General features: G+C 45.8%; 1 protein-coding gene across 1 annotated transcript in view; it reads left to right on the top strand.

Moving 5' to 3' along the window:
* Positions 1-1,365: 1,365 nt before the first annotated feature.
* The window catches only part of LOC311137396 (UPF0606 protein KIAA1549-like), a gene marked incomplete at its 5' end in the record, with an annotated part of 87,066 nt that continues 67,666 nt past the window's right edge, over positions 1,366-20,765 (top strand). Inside the window, one exon of the mRNA XM_084171861.1 lies at positions 1,366-1,498. Coding sequence (XP_084027987.1) covers positions 1,366-1,498 — 133 coding nt within the window. The remainder of the gene's footprint in view (positions 1,499-20,765) is intronic.

The raw sequence follows: 20,765 nt of genomic DNA, 5'->3' as shown, positions 1-20,765 counted from the left end.
AGGCAGCAGGCTAGCTAACTAACGTTAGTGAAGTGAACCAGAATAAACTCCCATTGAGACCCGTTAGGCATAGCCGCTGGAAGTAGTTTGTTGGTGGGGGTGATGCGATTTTTGACTGGGGGAGCAGAATATTTTTTGTTGTTGCCTGAAGTCTATATCAGTCAGTTAATACAGGACTAGTAAAGGCCCAGTGCAATACTTTTGTGAAATTACTCAATTACTGTATTGTGCATTGTTTTTCTTCATGGTGATGGATAGTCTACAGGTACCCTAGATGACCAGCCTATGTACAATACACAAATGTACATTTACATTAAGTGGTTTGTAAGGATGGTACATTAATACTGCACAAAAAAGGGGTTGTTTTCCATGTTATTTGATCAAGAAAAATATTTAATTTGATGTGGATGTTTTGTATCTTTGTCCATAACTTTGCACCTTTTGATGGACAGGGTTTTGTTCTTTCTGGATTCCATTAGAATGAAAAATCGCAGAGAAAGGGACAGGGCAACAACTCTTACAATTCCAGCTATTGAATCCAAGCAACTGAACTTACTGTCTGAATAGCTTGCTAGCTAGCTACCTAGTAAATAAGAATATTAGTATTTACTAGTGCTGCCAGTCAGACACACATATTCACAATTGTTATGTTACATTGTAAGTGGTTTTGGCACGTGCTGGTGAATTCCCCAACACTTTCAATTTACTGTAGCTAATCCCTGACTTGCGCTTACATCACCTTTGCCAAGTGCCTGGCCTGTTAGAGCAGATGGGTGTCTTCTTAATGAGTTGCAAGTGCAAGTCCCCAATATAAAAGGTTAACGCAGGAGAGAACAAAGGACCTAGCCAGGCAGCTGAACTCTTTCCCTCCAGCCAGGGTTGACCTAACTAGCATGCCTGCATCCAGCCTAGCTCCTGTAAGTCGCTCTGGTTAAGAGCGTCTGCTAAATGACTAAAATGTAAATGTAAATGTAGCACACCGTCAGGTCAGGGTCGTTAAGATGGAGTGATTTTCCGATAAACAGAAAGCTTTTAGCCTAATGTGTATTGTCTTTCTGAATTGTGTGTTCATATTTTTTGGGCTGCATATTTTTTGCCTATATTCTTTGCTTTGTTATGTCCTCAGAATGGTAGACAGACTGACATCTGTATATGCTCACATAATGTTTGGAATTTTTCTGACATAATTGTTTATTTTTGCACACAGCTCAATCACCCCTCTCTTACCGAAAGCAGATAGATAATATGGAAGAAGGGGCACATTGAGGGAGATCACACAAGCAAGACCTGCATTCTCAAGCTCGCTGTATCTACTGGGATGAATATTCTCTTCATAAGTGGATAAAATGCCCTGACTTCCATGCAATGGAGGGTTTAAGCTTCTCTATGGGTTCAATGGTGATTCCCAAGACCTTGCTGCGCATGCAAGGCTTTGGTGCAGCGGTCCTGGGGCTGATGGTGTTGGTTACGATGATCACAGCAGGTTCACCTGCAGCAGGTAAGCAGGCACCTCTCTCACAGACAGCATGTACCACCAATTTGTACTGTGCTGATGTCATGTAACAACCCTATACAGTCATGATGTAACAACCATGGACCAATAAGCCCCATTTCAATGGGTTTTGATGGTCATATGAGGAAGGCAAGTCAATCTTGACTATAGATAGCCCATCTACTGTGTGTTATTACCCACATAGCATGTTACTTTCCAGTAGTATGTACAGTTATATTAATGTTTGATAACTTCACATAGGACAGGCAAGTATCTTATGGCTGGTAACAAACCGGTGGCAAATCAACAGGTGGGAAATGCTATGGAATGTTAAGTGAAAATGTCAGTGTAATAACCCTCAGTTTAATAACGTTTAACAGCTTACTCAAAGTTGGTGAAATATCACATTATATGAGGCTGTCATTTAGCCTGTGTCAATACAAACAGAAAAGCAATTGTGAGCTTGGGGGCATTGTTTTAATTGTGCTGAGTAACAAGAGGAGTAGGACAAGGCCACTGCTCGTTGGAGTCACATTATGGTCTGAATCAGGCAGTAGCATTCTTAAGTGGCTGTCACACACAAGAGTAATTCAGAGATAGATAGTGCACACTCACATTTTAATGGCGCTATTGTCAATGCCTAACAAAAAGAGTGACAGGCATTTTACTGTCCTGTTTTGCTTGACTTGCTCTTCTATATGACCCTTTTTTCCATAATGTATCTATATCTAGGCTAATACAATATTGTTACTATTAGTAATTACAGCATTACTATACAGGTATAACATTATTGAATGATGTCCTTTGCAAGGTAGCCTATTGCCTGATCTTAAAGCCGCAATATGTAACCTTTTGGGCGACCCAACCAAATTCACATAGTGTTATAGATCTGTCATTCCCATTGAAAGCAAGTCTAAGAAGCGGTAGATCTGTTCTATGTGCGCTATTTCTATGCTTCCCATACTTAAGTTTCATTTTTGTGTCTTTTACTTTCGGTTTTGTACACCAGCTTCAAAACAGCTGAAAATACAATATTTTTGGTTTTGGAAAATATATTTCACAGCGGTTTAGATGGTACAATGAATCTATACACTATACTTGGTTGTTTTGTCACATAAACTGACATTTAGCGAACTATTAGAATTCTAGCAACCAGGAAATGGCAGAGCAATTTCTGCATAGTGCATCTTTAAGCCTGAATTTAAGCAAACATTATTATTATATTTCTGTGGCCTGAAGATGCACATTGAAATGCCTGTCTTTGTGTTTATTTAAAAGACCTAGGCAAGTAGCTGTTATTCTTGGCTATTTCCATCAGATATACAGTACCAGTCAAAACTTTGGACACACCTACTCATTCCAGGGTTTTTCTAGATTTTTTACTATTTTCTACATTGTAGAATAATAGTGAAGACATCAAAACTATGAAATAACACATATGGAATCATGTAGTAACCAAAAAAGTGTTAAACAAATAAAAATATATTTTATATTTGAGATTCTTCAAAGTAGCCATCCTTTGCCTTGATGACAGCTTTGCACACTCTTGGCATTCTCTCAACCAGCTTAATGAGGTAGTCACCTGGAATGCATTTAAATTAACAGGTGTGCTTTCTTAAAAGTTAATTTGTGGAATTTCTTTCCTTCTTAATGAGTTTGAGCCAATCAGTTGTGTTGTGACAAGGTAGGGGTGGTATCCAGAAGATAGCCCTATTTGGTAAAATACCAAGTCCATATTATGGCAAGAACATGTCAATTAAGCAAAGAGAAACGACAGTCCATCATTACTTTAAGACATGAAGGTCAGTCAATCCGGAAAATTTCAAGAACCATCAAGCGCTATGATGAAACTGGCTCTCATGAGGACCACCACAGGAAAGGAAGACCCAGAGTTACCTCTGCTGCAGAGGATAAGTTCCTTAGAGTTACGAGCTTCAGAAATCGGCAATTAACAGCACCTCACGGAGTTCAAGTAACAGACACATCTCAACATCCACTGTTCAGAGGAGACTGCGTGAATCAGGCCTTCATGGTTGAATTGCTGCAAAGAAACCATTACTAAAGGACACCAATAATAAGAAGAGACTTGCTTGTGCCAAGAAACACGAGCAATGGACATTAGACCGGTGGAAATCTGTCCTTTGGTCTGATGAGTCCAAATTTGAGATTTTTGGATCCAACTGCCATGTCTTTGTGAGACGCAGAGTAGGTGAACGGATGATCTCCGCATGTGTGGTTCCCACCGTGATGCATTGAGGAGGAGGTGTGATGGTGCTTTGCTGGTGACACTGTTGGTGATTTATTTAGAATTCAAGGCACACTTAACCACCATGGCTACCACAGCATTCTGCAGCGATACACCATCCCATCTGGTTTGCGCTTAGTGGGACTATGATTTGTTTTTCAACAGGACAATGACCTAAAACACACCTCCAGGCTGTGTAAGGGGCTATTTGACCAAGAAGGAGAGTGATGGAGGGCTGCATCAGATGACCTGGCCTCCACAATCACCCGACCTTAACCCAATTGAGATGGTTTGGGATGAGATGGACCGCAGAGTGAAGGAAAAGCAGCCAACAAGTGCTCAGCATATGTGGGAACTCCTTCAAGACTGTTGGAAAAGCATTCCAGGTGACTACCTCATGAAGCTGGTTGAGAGAATGCAAAGCTGTCATCAAGGCAAAGGGTGGCTACTTTGAAGAATCTCAATTATAAAATATATTTTGATTTGTTTAACACTTTTTTGGTTACTACATGATTCCATATGTCTTATTTCATAGTGTTGATGTCTTCACTATTATTCTACAATGTAGAAAATAGTAAAAATAAAGAAAAACCCTGGAATGAGTAGGTATGTCCAAACTTTTGATTGGTCCTGTAAATATAACAGATTTCCTAGCATTTTCTTTGAAATGAAGAATAATGCATCCCTAGTGCAAACTAGGGAGTAGGCCTACATTCTCTTTGTGTTCACTCTTAGAAAAAAAGGTGCTATCTAGAACCTAAAAGGGTTCTTTGGCTGTCCCAATAGGAGAACCATTTGAAGAACCATTTTTGGTTCCAGGTAGAACCCTTTTGGTTCCAGGTAGAACCTTTTTGGGTTCCACATAGGGTTCAGCATGGAACCCTAAAGGGTTCTACCTGGAACCAAAAAAGGTTATCCTATGGGGGCAGCCGAAGAACCATTTTGGAACCTTTTTTCTAAGAGTGTAGCCTAGGTTAGACTAATAGCCTACATGAGTTAGGCTATAGCCTAGTTGGAACGAGGGGCTTTGAAGATGTAATGATGGAAAAGACTGCAGTTAACACACAAGAATCAGAAGTGTGCATTTAGAAGACTGATTTCATTAGCTTATATGATTATCATATGACTGCTCATAACTTCTGATTTCAAAGCAATGAGGTTAGCCTATCCATAATGACTTGATTTGGCTGTGAAACAGTCTGCATCATTTATGCTAACTTGCGCAGTTTATTTGATATGAAAGTGATGTCATTTCAAGATCCAAAACGGAATGGATTAGTTTTCCCTCAAGGCTTCAACAATGACAGCTTTTATGAATTCTCTGATCCTATTTTAGGGTTGCACTGGCTTTTTTTAATGATTCTATTATTATACCTACTGTGTTAGAAATATATACAATACATTATTGATATTCCAGTTAGACCTACTCTTAGCAGTTTGCTTTTAGTTCTTGGTCTTGTCTTGGTGTTATGATGCGATTAGGCTATTACTTCATTTATAGGCTAGTTATATCTGTAGCATGTTATGCGATCTTTCTATTTGACTGTATGACAAATATTTTTTGTTGAGTGTTGCGCAGCTTTTCCTACTAACAAAAGCTCATTAAGAACTGCTACCCTGGAGGTTCTGGAGCTTCTCATTCATATTTAAGTGGGTTTGTTAAAGTTGGCCCGTGGCATATCTCAGAGGATTGGATTCGGGTCACTTACCGAAAATAACACAATCATCGTTATTTTGTCCTATTCTGCTTGTACACTCACAATATCAGCAACAAAATCAAGACCGACCAAGAATAGATAAGCTACTATTTTTGTAACTTGTCAGACCTTGATCAATGTTGGGGCTCAGACAATCTTTGCTGAGTAGGCCTACCTGCCTATTTAGGAAATTAAGGACATTTTGCAGATTTGAACACAGTTTCTCTGTATTTCACTGAATGACAAACCTTTGGCAAACCATTGTCAATAGTTCATTTCGTTAGTGTCTTCTGATGAGTGATGTGACTCCACCACCCTGTATTTAGTGGATCCAGGGGCACCGCCTGCATGATGGTGTGATTTACATAGTGTGGACAGAGGGCTTGTTTGATGCTGGTCCTCCTAATAAAGAGACGATTCAGAGATGAGGGTTGGCATGGTCCCTAAGTAGAATCTTGACTTAAACCAATTTCCTGTCATGAGTAGAAAGAGAGAAAGGACCCAATCCTCCCATGTAATAGGCTGTTTACTCTAGGCTACTTTATAGATCATGTCCTGAGCTACCCTCCCCTCCTCTCCATCTATCATGTGCCATGAAAAAGGCTTTTTAAAGAGCTGTCAAAAACAAATGAAACTATGGTAATAGGATTTAATTTGGAACGCCTGAGGGAAGCCTTCCCCCCAGGAAATCAGGAATTATAAAATCTCATTCAGCTCTAATCATGGCCACACTTCCCCGGCCATTGGCCAGTCACAACAACTCACTTATTTTCCAACTGTCAACTAATAGCGGTTTGAACCATTAAACACCTGTTAAACATATTGTTCACTGGCAGACAGAGGGGTATCCTATTCCCCTTGCCTCCCATTGCAGTAGTGTTGGACTGTGATGAGAGAGAGAGAGAGAGAGAGAGAGAGAGAGAGAGAGAGAGAGAGAGAGAGAGAGAGAGAGAGAATGGGAAGAGGGAGAGAGAGAGAGAGAGAGAGAGAGAGAGAATGGGAAGAGGGAGAGAGAGAGAGAGAGAGAGAGAGAGAGACTAGCTGCCTGTAGTGAGTGTGTTGAGGATGGTCTGACGACAATGTTTAGCCTAAACAATTCTCCCGGGACACAGAGAAAGAGCTTTTGGGTAAATCCAAAAGATTCACTTGAGCTTTGCCCAGTGCTGGTTCTGATCTCCTATTATTAGTTCCTACTCTTTTTCTGCTCAATACCTCCCTAACAATCGACAAGTGCCTCGTTTTGATTGCTTTGTAGTTATGAAATTGTTTAACGCTGCTAGGTGCCAAGCAAGCTGTGTTAAAACTACAGTATTGGCTATCCAACAGTGTTTGTCTCGCCTTCTTGACATCCAAGAGGCCCTCAGAAACATACCCATCTGCACTAAAGAGGTTATCAGAGGTGTGAGGAGATGGGAGGTCTTTAAATAATAATAATATGCCATTTAGCAGACGCTTTTATCCAAAGCGACTTACAGTCATGCGTGCATACATTTATTTGTGTATGGGTGGTCCCGGGGATCTAGATGTGCCTCAGATGTGTCTATAGATGTGTGCCATAGCCCAGATATAGCCTATACAGTGGGGAGAACAAGTATTTGATACACTGCCGATTTTGCAGGTTTTCCTACTTACAAAGCATGTAGAGGTCTGTAATTTTTATCATAGGTACACTTCAATATTGAGAGATGGAATCTAAAAAAAAAATCCAGAAAATCACATTGTATGATTTTTAAGGAATGAATTTGCATTTCATTGCATGACATAAGTATTTGATCACCTACCAACCAGTAAGAATTCCGGCTCTCACAGACCTGTTCGTTTTTCTTTAAGAAGCCCTCCTGTTCTCCACTCATTACCTGTATTAACTGCACCTGTTTGAACTCGTTACCTGTATAAAAGACACCTGTCCACACACTCAATCAAACAGACTCCAACCTCTCCACAATGGCCAAGACCAGAGAGCTGTGTAAGGACATCAGTGATAAAATTGTAGACCTGCACAAGGCTGAGATGGGCTACAGGACAATAGGCAATCAGCTTGGTGAGAAGGCAACAACTGTTGGCGCAATTATTCGAAAATGGAGGAAGTTCAAGATGACGGTCAATCACTCCATGCAAGATCTCACCTCGTGGGGCATCAATGATCATGAGGAAGGTGAGGGATCAGCCCAGAACTACACGGCAGGACCTGGTCAATGACCTGAAGAGAGCTGGGACCACAGTCTCAAAGAAAACCATTTGTAACACACTACGCCATCATGGTTTAAAATCCTGCAGCGCACGCAAGGTCCCCCTGCTCAAGCCAGCGCATGTCCAGGCCCGTCTGAAGTTTGCCAATGACCATCTGGATGATCCAGAGGAGGAATGGGAGAAGGTCATGTGGTCTGATGAGACACAAATAGAGCTTTTTGGTTTAAACTCCACTCGCCGTGTTTGGAGGAAGAAGAAGGATGAGTACAACCCCAAGAACACCATCCCAACCGTGAAGCATGGAGGTGGAAACATCATTATTTGGGGATGCTTTTCTGCAAAGGGGACAGGATGACTGCACCGTATTGAGGGGAGGATGGATGGGGCCAGGTATCGTGAGATCTTGGCCAACAACCTCCATCCCTCAGTAAGAGCATTGAAGATGGGTCGTGGCTGGGTCTTCCAGCATGACAACGACCCGAAACACACAGCCAGGGCAACTAAGGAGTGGCTCCGTAAGAAGCATCTCAAGGTCCTGGAGTGGCCTAGCCAGTCTCCAGACCTGAACCCAATAGATCATCTTTGGAGGGAGCTGAAAGTCCGTATTGCCCAGCGACAGCCCCGAAACCTGAAGGATCTGGAGAAGGTCTGTATGGAGGAGTGGGCCAAAATCCCTGCTGCAGTGTGTGCAAACCAGGTCAAGACCTACAGGAAACGTATGATCTCTGTAATTGCAAACAAAGGTTTCTGTACCAAATATTAAGTTCTGCTTTTCTGATGTATCAAATACTTATGTCATGCAATAAAATGCAAAGATTTACTTAAAAATCATACAATGTGATTTTCTGGATTTTTGTTTTAGATTCCGTCTCTCACAGTTGAAGTGTACCTATAATACAAATTACAGACCTCTACATGCTTTGTAAGTAGGAAAACCTGCAAAATCGGCAGTGTATCAAATACTTGTTCTCCCCACTGTATATACAGTTGAAGTCAGAAGTTTACATACACCTTAGCCAAATACATTTAAACTCAGTTTTTCACAATTCCTGACATTTAATCCTAGTAGAAATTCCCTGTTTTAGGTCAGTTAGGATCACCACTATATTTTAAGAATGTGAAATATCAGAATAATTGTCAAGAGTGCTGTAGGTGGGTGTAGTGGTGGAATCAAGCGCAGGACACCGAAGTATAGTCCAAAAGACTTTAGTAATATTTCCAACAAGGAAAATAAGAACACACTTGCCCGAAGGCGAAATTACGCACGAAGGCGACAAAATAACGGCGCACCAAACATGTGCGAAAGATGCTCCAACGTAGTGGAGAGAAGCTCAACCGAGCGAGAAATGCAACAAACAAGCAACACTACGACAGCAAGTAATACAATAACACACAACACTAGACAAACACAACGAGAAACTTATAGGACACTAATTACGCTAAACGAGAAACAGGTGTCACAACAAACAGACAAAAGCAAACGAACATGAAACATACAACGGTGGCAGCTAGTATTCCGGAGACAACGAACGCCGAAGCCTGCCCGAACAAGGAAGAGAGGCAGCCTCGGCCGAAACCGTGACAGTACCCCCCCCTTGACGCGCGGCTCCAGACGTGCGCCGACTCCGGCCTCGGGGACGACCAGGAGGACGCGGAGCAGGGTGCGTCGGGTGCCCACGATGGAATTCCGTCAGGAGAGACGGGTCCAAAATGTCTCTCCTCGGCACCCAGCACCGTTCCTCCGGACCGTACCCCTCCCACTCCACTAGATATTGGAGACCCCCCATCCGACGTCTCGAATCCAAGATGGACTTCACGGAGTACGCCGGTGCCCCCTCGATGTCCAATGGGGGCGGAGGAGTCTCCCTGATCTCACTTTCTTGGAGTGGGCCAGCTACCACCGGCCTGAGAAGAGACACATGGAACGAGGGGTTAATACTTTTATATTCAACAGGTAGTTGTAATTTGTAACACACCTCGTTCAACCTTCTCAGGACTTTAAATGGCCCTACAAACCGCCGACCCAGTTTCCGACAGGGCAGGCGGAGGGGCAGGTTTCTGGTAGAGAGCCAGACTCGATCACCAGGTGCGTACACCGGTCCCTCACTGCGGTGGAGATCGGCGCTCGCCTTATGACGTCGGAGGGCCCGCTGCAGGTGGACGTGTGCAGCGTTCCATGTCTCCTCCGAGCGCCGTGCCCACTCATCCACCGCAGGAGCCTCGATCTGGCTCTGCTGCCAAGGTGCCAGAACCGGCTGGTAACCTAACACACATTGGAAAGGGGTTAGGTTAGTGGAGGAATGGCGTAGGGAATTCTGGGCCATCTCGGCCCAGGGAACGGAGCTTGCCCACTCCTCCGGCCGGTCCTGGCAGTATGTTCTAAGAAACCTACCCACATCCTGGTTCACGCGTTCCACCTGCCCATTACTCTCCGGGTGGTAACCCGAGGTGAGACTCACCGAGACCCCCAACCGCTCCATAAAGGCTCTCCAGACCCTGGAGGTAAATTGGGGACCTCGATCAGACACAATATCCTCGGGTACCCCGTAGTGCCGGAACACATGGGTGAATAGTGCCTCGGCAGTTTGCAGGGCGGTAGGAAGGCCCGGCATGGGGAGCAAACGACAGGCCTTAGAAAACCGGTCCACAACGACCAGTATAGTGGTATTCCCCTGAGAAGGAGGAAGGTCAGTAAGGAAATCCACCGAGAGGTGAGACCATGGTCGTTGTGGAACGGGCAGGGGTAGTAACTTACCCCTAGGCAGATGTCTAGGCGCCTTACACTGGGCGCACACCGAGCAGGAGGAAACATAAACCCTCACATCCCTTGCCAACGTGGGCCACCAGTACTTGGCACTAAGACAGTGCACTGTCCGGCCGATACCAGGGTGTCCAGAGGAGGGTGACGTGTGAGCCCAATAGATCAATCGATCCCGAACCTCGAGCGGAACGTACTTCCGACCCTCCGGGCATTGTGGTGGACTAGGGTCGGTGCGTAACGCCCGCTCGAGCTCAGCATCGACCTCCCACACTACCGGTGCCACCAGACACGACTCCGGCAGTATGGGAGTGGGCTCCACGGACCTCTCCTCCGTGTCATACCGCCGAGACAGTGCATCTGCCTTACCGTTCTGTGACCCAGGGATGTACGTGATCTTAAATGTAAACCGGGTCAAAAACATATTCCATCTCGCCTGGCGAGGGTTCAGCCTCCTCGCTGCCCGGATGTACTCCAGGTTACGGTGGTCCGTCAAAATGAGGAAAGGGTGTTGAGCCCCCTCAAGCCAGTGCCTCCACACCTTTAGGGCCTGTACCACGGCTAACAGCTCCCTGTCCCCTACGTCATAGTTTCGCTCCGCCGGACTGAGCTTCTTGGAATAAAAAGCACAGGGGCGGAGTTTAGGTGGCGCGCCTGACCGTTGTGAAAGCACGGCTCCTATACCGGCCTCAGACGCGTCCACCTCTACCTGAAATGGCAAAGAGGGATCCGGATGCGCCAGCACCGGGGCCGAGGTAAACAGGTCCTTCAGCCTCCCAAACGCCCTGTCCGCCTCGGCAGACCACTGCAGACGCACCGGACCCCCCTTCAAAAGAGACGTGATGGGAGCTGCCACCTGTCCAAAACCCCGGATAAACCTCCGGTAGTAATTCGCAAACCCCAAAAACTGCTGCACCTCCTTCACAGTGGTTGGTGTTTGCCAATTACGCACGGCTGACACCCGGTCTACCTCCATCTTCACCCCTGACGCAGACAACTGATAAACCAAAAAGGAGACCGACTCCTGGAAAAACAGACACTTCTCTGCCTTAACATACAGGTCGTGCTCCACCAGCCTCCGCAACACTCTGCGCACCAGGGCCACATGCTCGACACAGGTAGGCGAGTACACGAGAATGTCATCTATGTACACAACCACCCCCTGCCCCTGCATGTCCCTGAAGATCTCATCCACGAATGATTGGAAAACTGACGGAGCGTTCATCAACCCGTATGGCATGACAAGATACTCGTAATGGCCCGAGGTGGTACTAAAGGCTGTCTTCCATTCATCGCCCTCCCTGATGCGCACCAAGTTGTACGCGCTCCTGAGATCTAATTTAGTGAAGAAACGCGCCCCATGCAATGACTCAGTCATGGTCGCAATCAGCGGGAGTGGATAACTGTACTTCACCGTGATCTGATTGAGACCACGATAATCGATGCACGGGCGTAAACCACCATCCTTTTTCTTCACAAAAAAGAAACTCGAGGACGCAGGGGAAGTGGAAGGCCGTATGTATCCTTGTCTCAGAGATTCGTCTATGTAAGTCTCCATAGCTTTCTTCTCCTCCTGAGACAGAGGATACACATGGCTCCGTGGGAGCGCAGCTCCTGCCTGGAGGTCTATCGCACAATCTCCCTGCCTATGGGGCGGCAACTGCGTCGCCCTCGACTTACTAAACGCAATAGCCAAATCCCCATACTCAGGGGGAACGTGCAATGCGGGCACCTGGTTTGGACTCTCCACCGAGGTAGCCCCTACGGAAACGCCCAAACATCGACCCACACACTGGGCAGACCACTCCATCAGAGCCCTCTCCTGCCACGAAATAAATGGGTTATGGGTACTCAACCAGGGCATGCCCAGCACCACCGGATACGCAGGCGAGTCAATCAGAAATAGCTGAATCATCTCCTGATGACCCCCCTGCGCACACATCCTAAGTGGCGCCGTGACTTCCCTGATCAAGCCCGCACCCAACGGACGGCTATCTAGGGCATGAACGGGGAAAGGGACATCAACAGGAAGAAGGGGAATCCCTAACGCTAAACAAAACTTCTTATCAACAAAATTCCCAGCCGCGCCTGAATCTACCAGCGCCTTATGCTGGGAATGAGGTGCTACCTGTGGAAAACTCACAGGTATACAGAAATGTGCAACAGAGAGCTCTGGGTGAGTGGGGCGCCTACTCACCTGGAAGGAATCCCCAGTGCGGGACCTGTCGTCCTCTCCCCTAGGAGGCCATCCCCAGCACCTAGCCGCGGTGTGTCCTCCCCGACCACAGTTGGTGCAGGAGATAGACCCCCTAGAAAGCCGACCCCTCCTCTCTCTAGCGCCAGCGCCCCCGAGCTCCATGGGGCACGGCTCGGAGGCGCTGGAGGGTGAAATGGACGGACCCCCCTCGGGACGTCCGCGGGTAGCTAGCAGGTTATCCAGCCTGATGGACATGTCGACCAACTGATCGAACGAGAGGCTGGTGTCCCTACAGGCCAGCTCCCGACGGACGTCCTCTCGTAGACTACATCTGTAGTGATCGACGAGAGCCCGCTCATTCCACCCTGCATCTGCCGCTAGAGTACGGAATTCTAGAGCGAACTCCTGGGCACTCCTCCTCTCCTGCCGGAGGAAGACCAGACGCTCCCCCGCCGCTCTCCCCTCCGGGGGATGGTCAAACACCGCCCTGAAGCGGCGGGAGAACTCGTCGTATGTGATGGTGTCCGCGTCGATCCTCCTCCACTCCGCGTTGGCCCATTCCAACGCCTTCCCGGAAAGGCAGGAGATCAGGGCGGACACGCTCTCATGTCCCGAGGGCGCCGGGTGCACGGTGGCCAGGTACAGCTCCACCTGGAGAAGGAATCCCTGACACCCGGCCGCGGTCCCATCGTAGGCCCTCGGGAGCGAGAGTCGGACTCCTCGGGGTTCCGGTGCGGGAATGGGCTGACTGGCCGATGGTGCTGGCAGGGAGGATGGCGGTGGAGGCGTCCCCCAGCTCGGATGGTGGTGATCACCTCCTGCAGTGCGGTCCCCATCTGCAGGATCTGGTCACTTGGTTCCCGGACCTTGTCCTCCAGCGTCGCCTGGGCTGCTGCGGCTCCTGCTGATTCCATTCTTACGGTGTGTTATTCTGTCAAGAGTGCTGTAGGTGGGTGTAGTGGTGGAATCAAGCGCAGGACACCGAAGTATAGTCCAAAAGACTTTAGTAATATTTCCAACAAGGAAAATAAGAACACACTTGCCCGAAGGCGAAATTACGCACGAAGGCGACAAAATAACGGCGCACCAAACATGTGCGAAAGATGCTCCAACGTAGTGGAGAGAAGCTCAACCGAGCGAGAAATGCAACAAACAAGCAACACTACGACAGCAAGTAATACAATAACACACAACACTAGACAAACACAACGAGAAACTTATAGGACACTAATTACGCTAAACGAGAAACAGGTGTCACAACAAACAGACAAAAGCAAACGAACATGAAACATACAACGGTGGCAGCTAGTATTCCGGAGACAACGAACGCCGAAGCCTGCCCGAACAAGGAAGAGAGGCAGCCTCGGCCGAAACCGTGACAATAATAGTAGAGAGAATGATTTATTTCAGTTTTTATTTATTTCATCACATTCCCAGTGGGTCAGAAGTTTACATACACTCAATTAGTATTTGGTAGCATTGCCTTTAAATTGTTTAACTTGGGTCAAACGTTTCGGGTAGCCTTCCACAAGCTTCCCACAATAAGTTGGGTGAATTTTGGCCCATTCCTCCTGACAGAGCTGGTGTAACTGAGTCATGTTTGTAGGCCTCCTTGCTCGCACACGCTTTTTCAATTCTGCCAACAAATGTTCTATAGGATTGAGGTAAGGGCTTTGTGATGGTCACTCCAATACCTTGACTTTGTTATCCTTAAGCCATTTTGCCACAACTTTGGAAGTATGCTTGGGGTCCATGGGGCGGCGCACAATTGGCCCAGCGTCGTCCAGGGTAGGGGAGGGAATGGCCGGCAGGGGATGTAGCTCAGTTGGTAGAGCATGGCGTTTGCAACGCCAGGGTTGTGGGTTCGATAAAATAATGTATGTGCTCTGGATAAGAGCGTCTGCTAAATGACTAAAATGTAAATGTATGTCATTGTCCATTTGGAAGACCCATTTTTCTTGAGATGTTGCTTCAATATATCCACATAATTTTCCTTCCTCATGATGCCATCTATTTTGTGAAATGCACCAGTCCCTCCTGCAGCAAAGCACCACCACAGCATGATGCTGCCACTCCTGTGCTTCACGGTTGGGATGGTGTTTTTCGGCTTACAAGACCTCCAAACATAACGATGGTCATTATGGCCAAACAGTTCTATTTTTGTTTCATCAGACCAGAGGACATTTCTCCAAAAAGTACGATCTTTGTCCCCATGTGCAGTTGCAAACCGTAGTCTGGCTTTTTTATGGCGGTTTTGGAGCAGTGGCTTCTTCCTTGCTGAGCGGCCTTTCAGGTTATGTCGATATAGGACTCGTTTTACTGTGGATATAGATACTTTTGTACCTGTTTCCTTCAGCATCTTCACAAGGTCCTTTGCTGTTGTTCTGGGATTGATTTGCACTTTTCGCACCAAAGTACGTTCATCTCTAGGAGACAGAACGCGTCTTCTTCCTGAGCGGTATGACGGCTGCGTGGTCCCATGGTGTTTATACTTGCGTACTATTGTTTGTACAGATGAACGTGGTACCTCCAGGCGTTTGGAAATTGCTCCCAAGGTTGAACCAGACTTGTGGAGGTCTACAATGTATTTTCTGAGGTCTTGGCTGATTTCTTTTGATTTTCCCATGATGTCAAGCAAAGAGGCACTGAGTTTGAAGGTAGGCCTTGAAATACATCCACAGTTACACCTCCAATTAACTCAAATTATGTCAATTAGCCTATCAGAAGCTTCTAAAGCCATGACATCATTTTCTGGAATTTTCTAAGCTGTTTAAAGGCACAGTCAACTTAGTGACCCACTTCTGACCCACTGGAATTGTGATACAGTGAATTATAAGTGAAATAATCTGTCTGTAAACAATTGTTGGAAAAATTACTTGTGTCATGCACAAAGTAGATGTCCTAACCGACTTGCCAAAACTATATTTTGTTAACAAGACATTTGTGGAGTGGTTGAAAAACGAGTTTTAATGATTCTGACCTAAGTGTATGTAAACTTACGACTTCAGCGGTAGCTAGTTCCTGTCTGCAGATAAGGGGACCCCGACTCTAGCTGATAACTGTGATAACTGATTCTGGCCCTCTGGATCTCTGCAGATGATGCAAACCCAGGCCCAGGCTTATTCCCATGAGGGGGAAATTACATTGGTGGAAGAAGGGGTTGTGCTGTGCAGAGAGAGATTCATCAAAGTGGTTTCCTCTCCTGCTGCAAGTGAGCTGTAGGAAGAGAGATGCTGGTTTTATAATCAAGGCCCGTGGAGGGAAATTAATATGTGCCTATCTTCGCTCATTTGCTGATTTCAGCAAGCAAACCACTTTACACTTAGGATCTGCCGACATGGAGCAAGGCTTCGCTAGGGCTGGGATGATTCCCCTTGGCAGGGAGAGCAGAGAATCACTGTAAGTGCATATTTATCATCCATGCCTTGGACTGCCTTCAGACAAACGAAAGCTCTGGTCTGCGTTTTTTTGCCTGTGTTCTGAATGTAACTCTCTTTGCGTGGCCTTCTGAAAATGAACAATGTAAGAGGGGGCCTTGGTCTTTGAGTCTGATGTAGAAGGTAGGGCCCTATAAAATCTGTTACGTTTAGTTTTTCCCCAAATTCTGTTTCTCCCATTCTTTTCAGGTTTTTGCTCTCAAAGTCACACTTTTTAAATAGAAAAACAACAACATTGGATGTTGTAAGTCCACAACAATACTTTAACCAAATCAGGAGTACACTTTTGAGGTCTGGGAAAAATCTAATACATTTAAATTTTTGGGTGTAGTTACCCTTTAAGTCAACTATGCACCAGCCAGAGACCATTGTTTGGTTAGCAATGTTTCTGTAGCGCTCATGTGATTGCAGAGTTTGCTAAACAAATGGCCACTGGATTGATGCAAATAATCATGATATCATTCTGCATAGGCTTCTTTGTAGTTAACATTTAATTGAGAAGGTTTTTGGGAACCTTTCCATCTACCAGAAGACGGTTGTCATTACATTAGCATCATCACTAACGGCTACACAAAATGGTAGACAAACGTGCACACCTGGACAAGGGCATTCCTGTGCCGTTGCCTCTTCAGAAAGTTGAAGGAAAATACGAATCACTGATGCATTTTGTTTATGTTTTATGATAATCTTGTGCAAATTAATTATATTTTTTATTTTAATGAATGACTTTTCTAATAAGTTCAATACATTTAGTTGATTTCCTGCTAAGTTCAATACATTTGTTAATATTGTTGAATTCAGTTTTAATATCTGGATTCCGTGATTCCATCCGCCAACTCCACAATGCGGATTTTATAGACCCTAATGGTAGAACTAGGCAATTTACAGTAATATCATATGCATAGGCTATTTACTCACCCATCACTATTATCATAAAGTAAAGACATGGTTGAATGATCCTTCAAGACAGCAACATGCAGCATTGCTATTATCCTAACTCATAAACAAGCTAGCCTCAGCCAGTACTTAGCTAGGCTAGTTGTTTCAGTTTACCCTGCCTTTGACATCTTTGAAGCTTGGATGTTACTGTAATCTGTGTTCTTGGTAGGAAGAAAGAATATAACACAAACTCATCTTCTTCCGTCAAGGGCTAGTCCCTCTGGGACTGGCAGAGCAGAGCAGCACTCTTATAAATAAGTATTCTTTATCATGCTGCTGCTTTGCTTTCCACTTGACCAGCTCCTGCTTGGCTGTAGGTCAAATCAAATCAAATCAAAGGTTATTGGTCACATACACATGTTTAGCAGATGTTATTGCGGGTGTAGCGAAATGCTTGTGTTTCTAGCTCCAACAGTGCACTAATATCTAACAATTCACAACAATACACATAACCTAAAAGTAAAATAATGGAATTAAGAAATATATAAATATTAGGATGAGCAATGTCGGAGTGGCATAGACTAAAATACAGTAGAATAGAATACAGTATATACATATGAGATGAGTAAAGCAAAAATATGTAAACATTATTAAAGTGACTAGTGTTCCATTATTAAAGTGGCCAGCCTCTAAGGTGGAGGGTTACGTAACCGGGTGGAAGCCGCCTAGTGATGGCTACTTAACAGTCTGATGGCCTTGAGATAGAAGCTGTTTTTCAGTCTCTCTGTCCCAGCTTTGATGCACCTGTACTGACCTCACCTTCTGGATGATAGCGGGGTGAACAGGTAGTGGCTCGGGTGGTTGTTATCCTTGATGATCTTTTTGGCCTTCCTGTGACATCGGGTGCTGAAGGTGTCCTGGAGAGCAGGTAATTTGCCCCCGGTGATGTGTTGGGCAGACCGCACCACCCTCTGGAGAGCCTTGCGGTTGCGGGCGGTGCAGTTGCCGTACCAGGCGGTGATACAGCCCGACAGGATGCTCTTAATTGTGCATCTGTAAAAGTTTGTGAGGGTTTTAGGTGTATCCCCTTCTTCGCCACACTGTCTGTGTGGGTGGACCATTTCAGATCGTCAATGATGTGTACGCTGAGGAACTTTAAGCTTTCCACCTTCTCCACTGCGATCCCGTCGATGTGGATAGGGGCGTGCGCCCTCTGCTGTTTCCTAAAGTCCACGATCAGCTCGTTTGTTTTGTTGACGTTGAATGAGAGATTATTTTCCTGGCACCACACCTCCTTCCTGTAGGCTGTCTCGTCATCGTTGGTAATCAGGCCTACTACTGTTGTGTCGTCTGCAAACTTGATGATTGAGTTGGAGGCGTGCGTGGCCACGCAGTCATGGGTGAACAGGGAGTACAGGAGGGGGCTGAGCACACACCCTTGTGGGGCCCCTGTGTTGAGGATCAGTAAAGTGGAGGTGTTGTTTCCTACCTTCACCACCTGGGGGTGGCCCGTCAGGAAGTCCAGGATCCAATTGCACAGGGCGGGGTTCAGACCCAGGGCCCTGAGCTTAATGATGAGCTTGGAGGGTACTATGGTGTTGAATGCTGAGCTATAGTCAATGAACAGCATTCTTACATAGGTATTCCTCTTGTCCAGATGGGATAGGGCAGTGTGCAGTACGATGGCGATTGCATCGTCTTTGGATCTATTGGAGCGGTAAGCAAATTGAAGTGGGTCTAGGGTGTCAGGTAAGGTAGAGGTGATATGATCCTTAACTAGCCTCTCAAAGCACTTCATGATGACAGAAGTGAGTGCTACGGGGCGATAGTCATTTAGTTACCTTTGCTTTCTTTGGTACAGGAACGATGGTGGACATCTTGACGCAAGTGGGGACAGAAGACTGGGATAGGGAGAGATTGAATATGTCCGTAAACACTCCAGCCAGCTGTTCTGCGCATGCTCTGAGGACGCAGTTAGGGATGCGTCTGGGCCAGCAGCCTTGCGAGGGTTAACACGCTTAAATGTCTTACTCACATTGGTCACGGAGAAGGAGAGCCCACAGTCCTTGGTAGCGGGCCGCATCGGTGGCACTGTGTTATCCTTAAAGCGGGCGAAGAAGGTGTTTAGCTTGTCCGGAAGCAAGACGTCGGTGTCCGCGACCTGGCAAGTTTCCCCTTTGCAGTCCATGATTGTCTTTAGACCTTTACACATACGTCTCGTGTCTGAGCCGTTGAATTGCGACTCCACTTTGTCTTTATACTGACGTTTTGCCTGTTTGATTGCCTTACGGAGGGAATAACTATACTGTTTGTGTTCGCCCATATTCCCAGTCACCTTGCCATCGTTAAATGCAGTGGTTCGCACTTTCAGTTTTGCGCAAATGCTGCCATCTATCCACGGTTTCTGGTTTGGGTAGGTTTTAATAGTCATAGTGGGTACAACATCTCCTATACACTTCCTGATGAACTCAGTCACCGTATCCGTGTATTCGTCAATGTTATTCTCAGAGGCTACCTGGAACATATCCCAGTCCGCGTGATCAAAACAATCTTGAAGCATGGATTACGATTGGTCAGACCAGAGTTGAATAGTCCTTAGCACGGGTACTTCCTGTTTGAGTTTCTGCCTATAGGAAGGTAGGAGCAAAATGGAGTCATGATCAGATTTGCTGAAGGGAGGGCAGGGGAGGGCCTTGTAGGCATTTCGAAAAGCTGAGTAGCAGTGGTCTAATGTTTTCTCAGAGCGAGTGCTACAGTCAATGTGTTGGTAGAACTTCGGTAGCGTTTTCCACAAATTTGCTTTGTTAAAATCCCCAGCTACAATAAATGAGGCCTCAGGATATGTGGTTTCCAGTTTGCATAATGTCCAGTGTAGTTCTTTGAGGGCCGTAGTGGTATCGGCTTGAGGGGGAATATACACAGCTGTGACTATAACCGACGAGAATTCTCTTGGGAGGTAGTGCCTTTATTGTGGAGCAGTCTTAACAGTGACAACTTGAATCACATCGTCCCAGAGTCTGGCAAGTAGAAGTAGAACCAGTAGTGAGCGAATGAGCCCCTGCTATCTCCTGCCTTCTCCCCAGCGGCTGATGGGGACCACAGATGTACATCACCATCATATTCAGATCACCATCGTATTCAGCAGACTCATTTTCTACCCTCACTGCTGAAAGACACAGTAGATTCAGCAGCAGCAGTGCCACTTTGAATTAGGCGTTAATGAAGTGGTTTTGATGATGAAATCACCATACTGAGTAGTCTACCCCAGACTAATTTTCCCTCTGGTGTTATCATTTTACAGCCACACAGAGCAGCTCAGCTCCCTCAGACTTCTTCATATCAGTTTTCTGCACACTGGCAACATTGTTTCCCCCCCACTGAAACAGATGGTTAAAGTGACAATGAACTGACCTTGAACTGGCTATCCTTTAGGCTAACTCTGAATCAGTATTTTCTTAGTATACTTAGTATTTCAAGACCATTAGCAGTATAGGGTGGAATATTGGCTACAGTGCTCTATTTCAGCTATCTGTGGGTCTGGCCTCCCTTTGTGTGGAGACCTGCACATCATCCTTACTAGTAGTTATCACAATACAGTTCACGTCAGCACAGTGAAAAGTGATGACAACAGTTCCATGCTCTGTTTCTGCAGTCAGCTATCAGCCCACAGCTTTTCCTCCTTCAGGCTCAGAGAAAAAAGTTTCTAGGTCAAATGGACCATGGTGACTCTGGTATAATTGTTCCCCCAGACACAGCAGAATAATTGTTCTACTTAGCTTCATTTTTTACATTTTAGTCAGTTAGCAGACGCTCTCATCTTTTTAAGTGGGAGAACTTGCACAATTGGTGGCTGACTAAATACTTTTTTTC

Source organism: Coregonus lavaretus, assembly GCF_964263955.1.
Source record: "Coregonus lavaretus genome assembly, chromosome: 11".
NCBI lineage: Eukaryota > Metazoa > Chordata > Actinopteri > Salmoniformes > Salmonidae > Coregonus > Coregonus lavaretus.
This window is presented reverse-complemented; position numbering and strand designations above follow the sequence as displayed.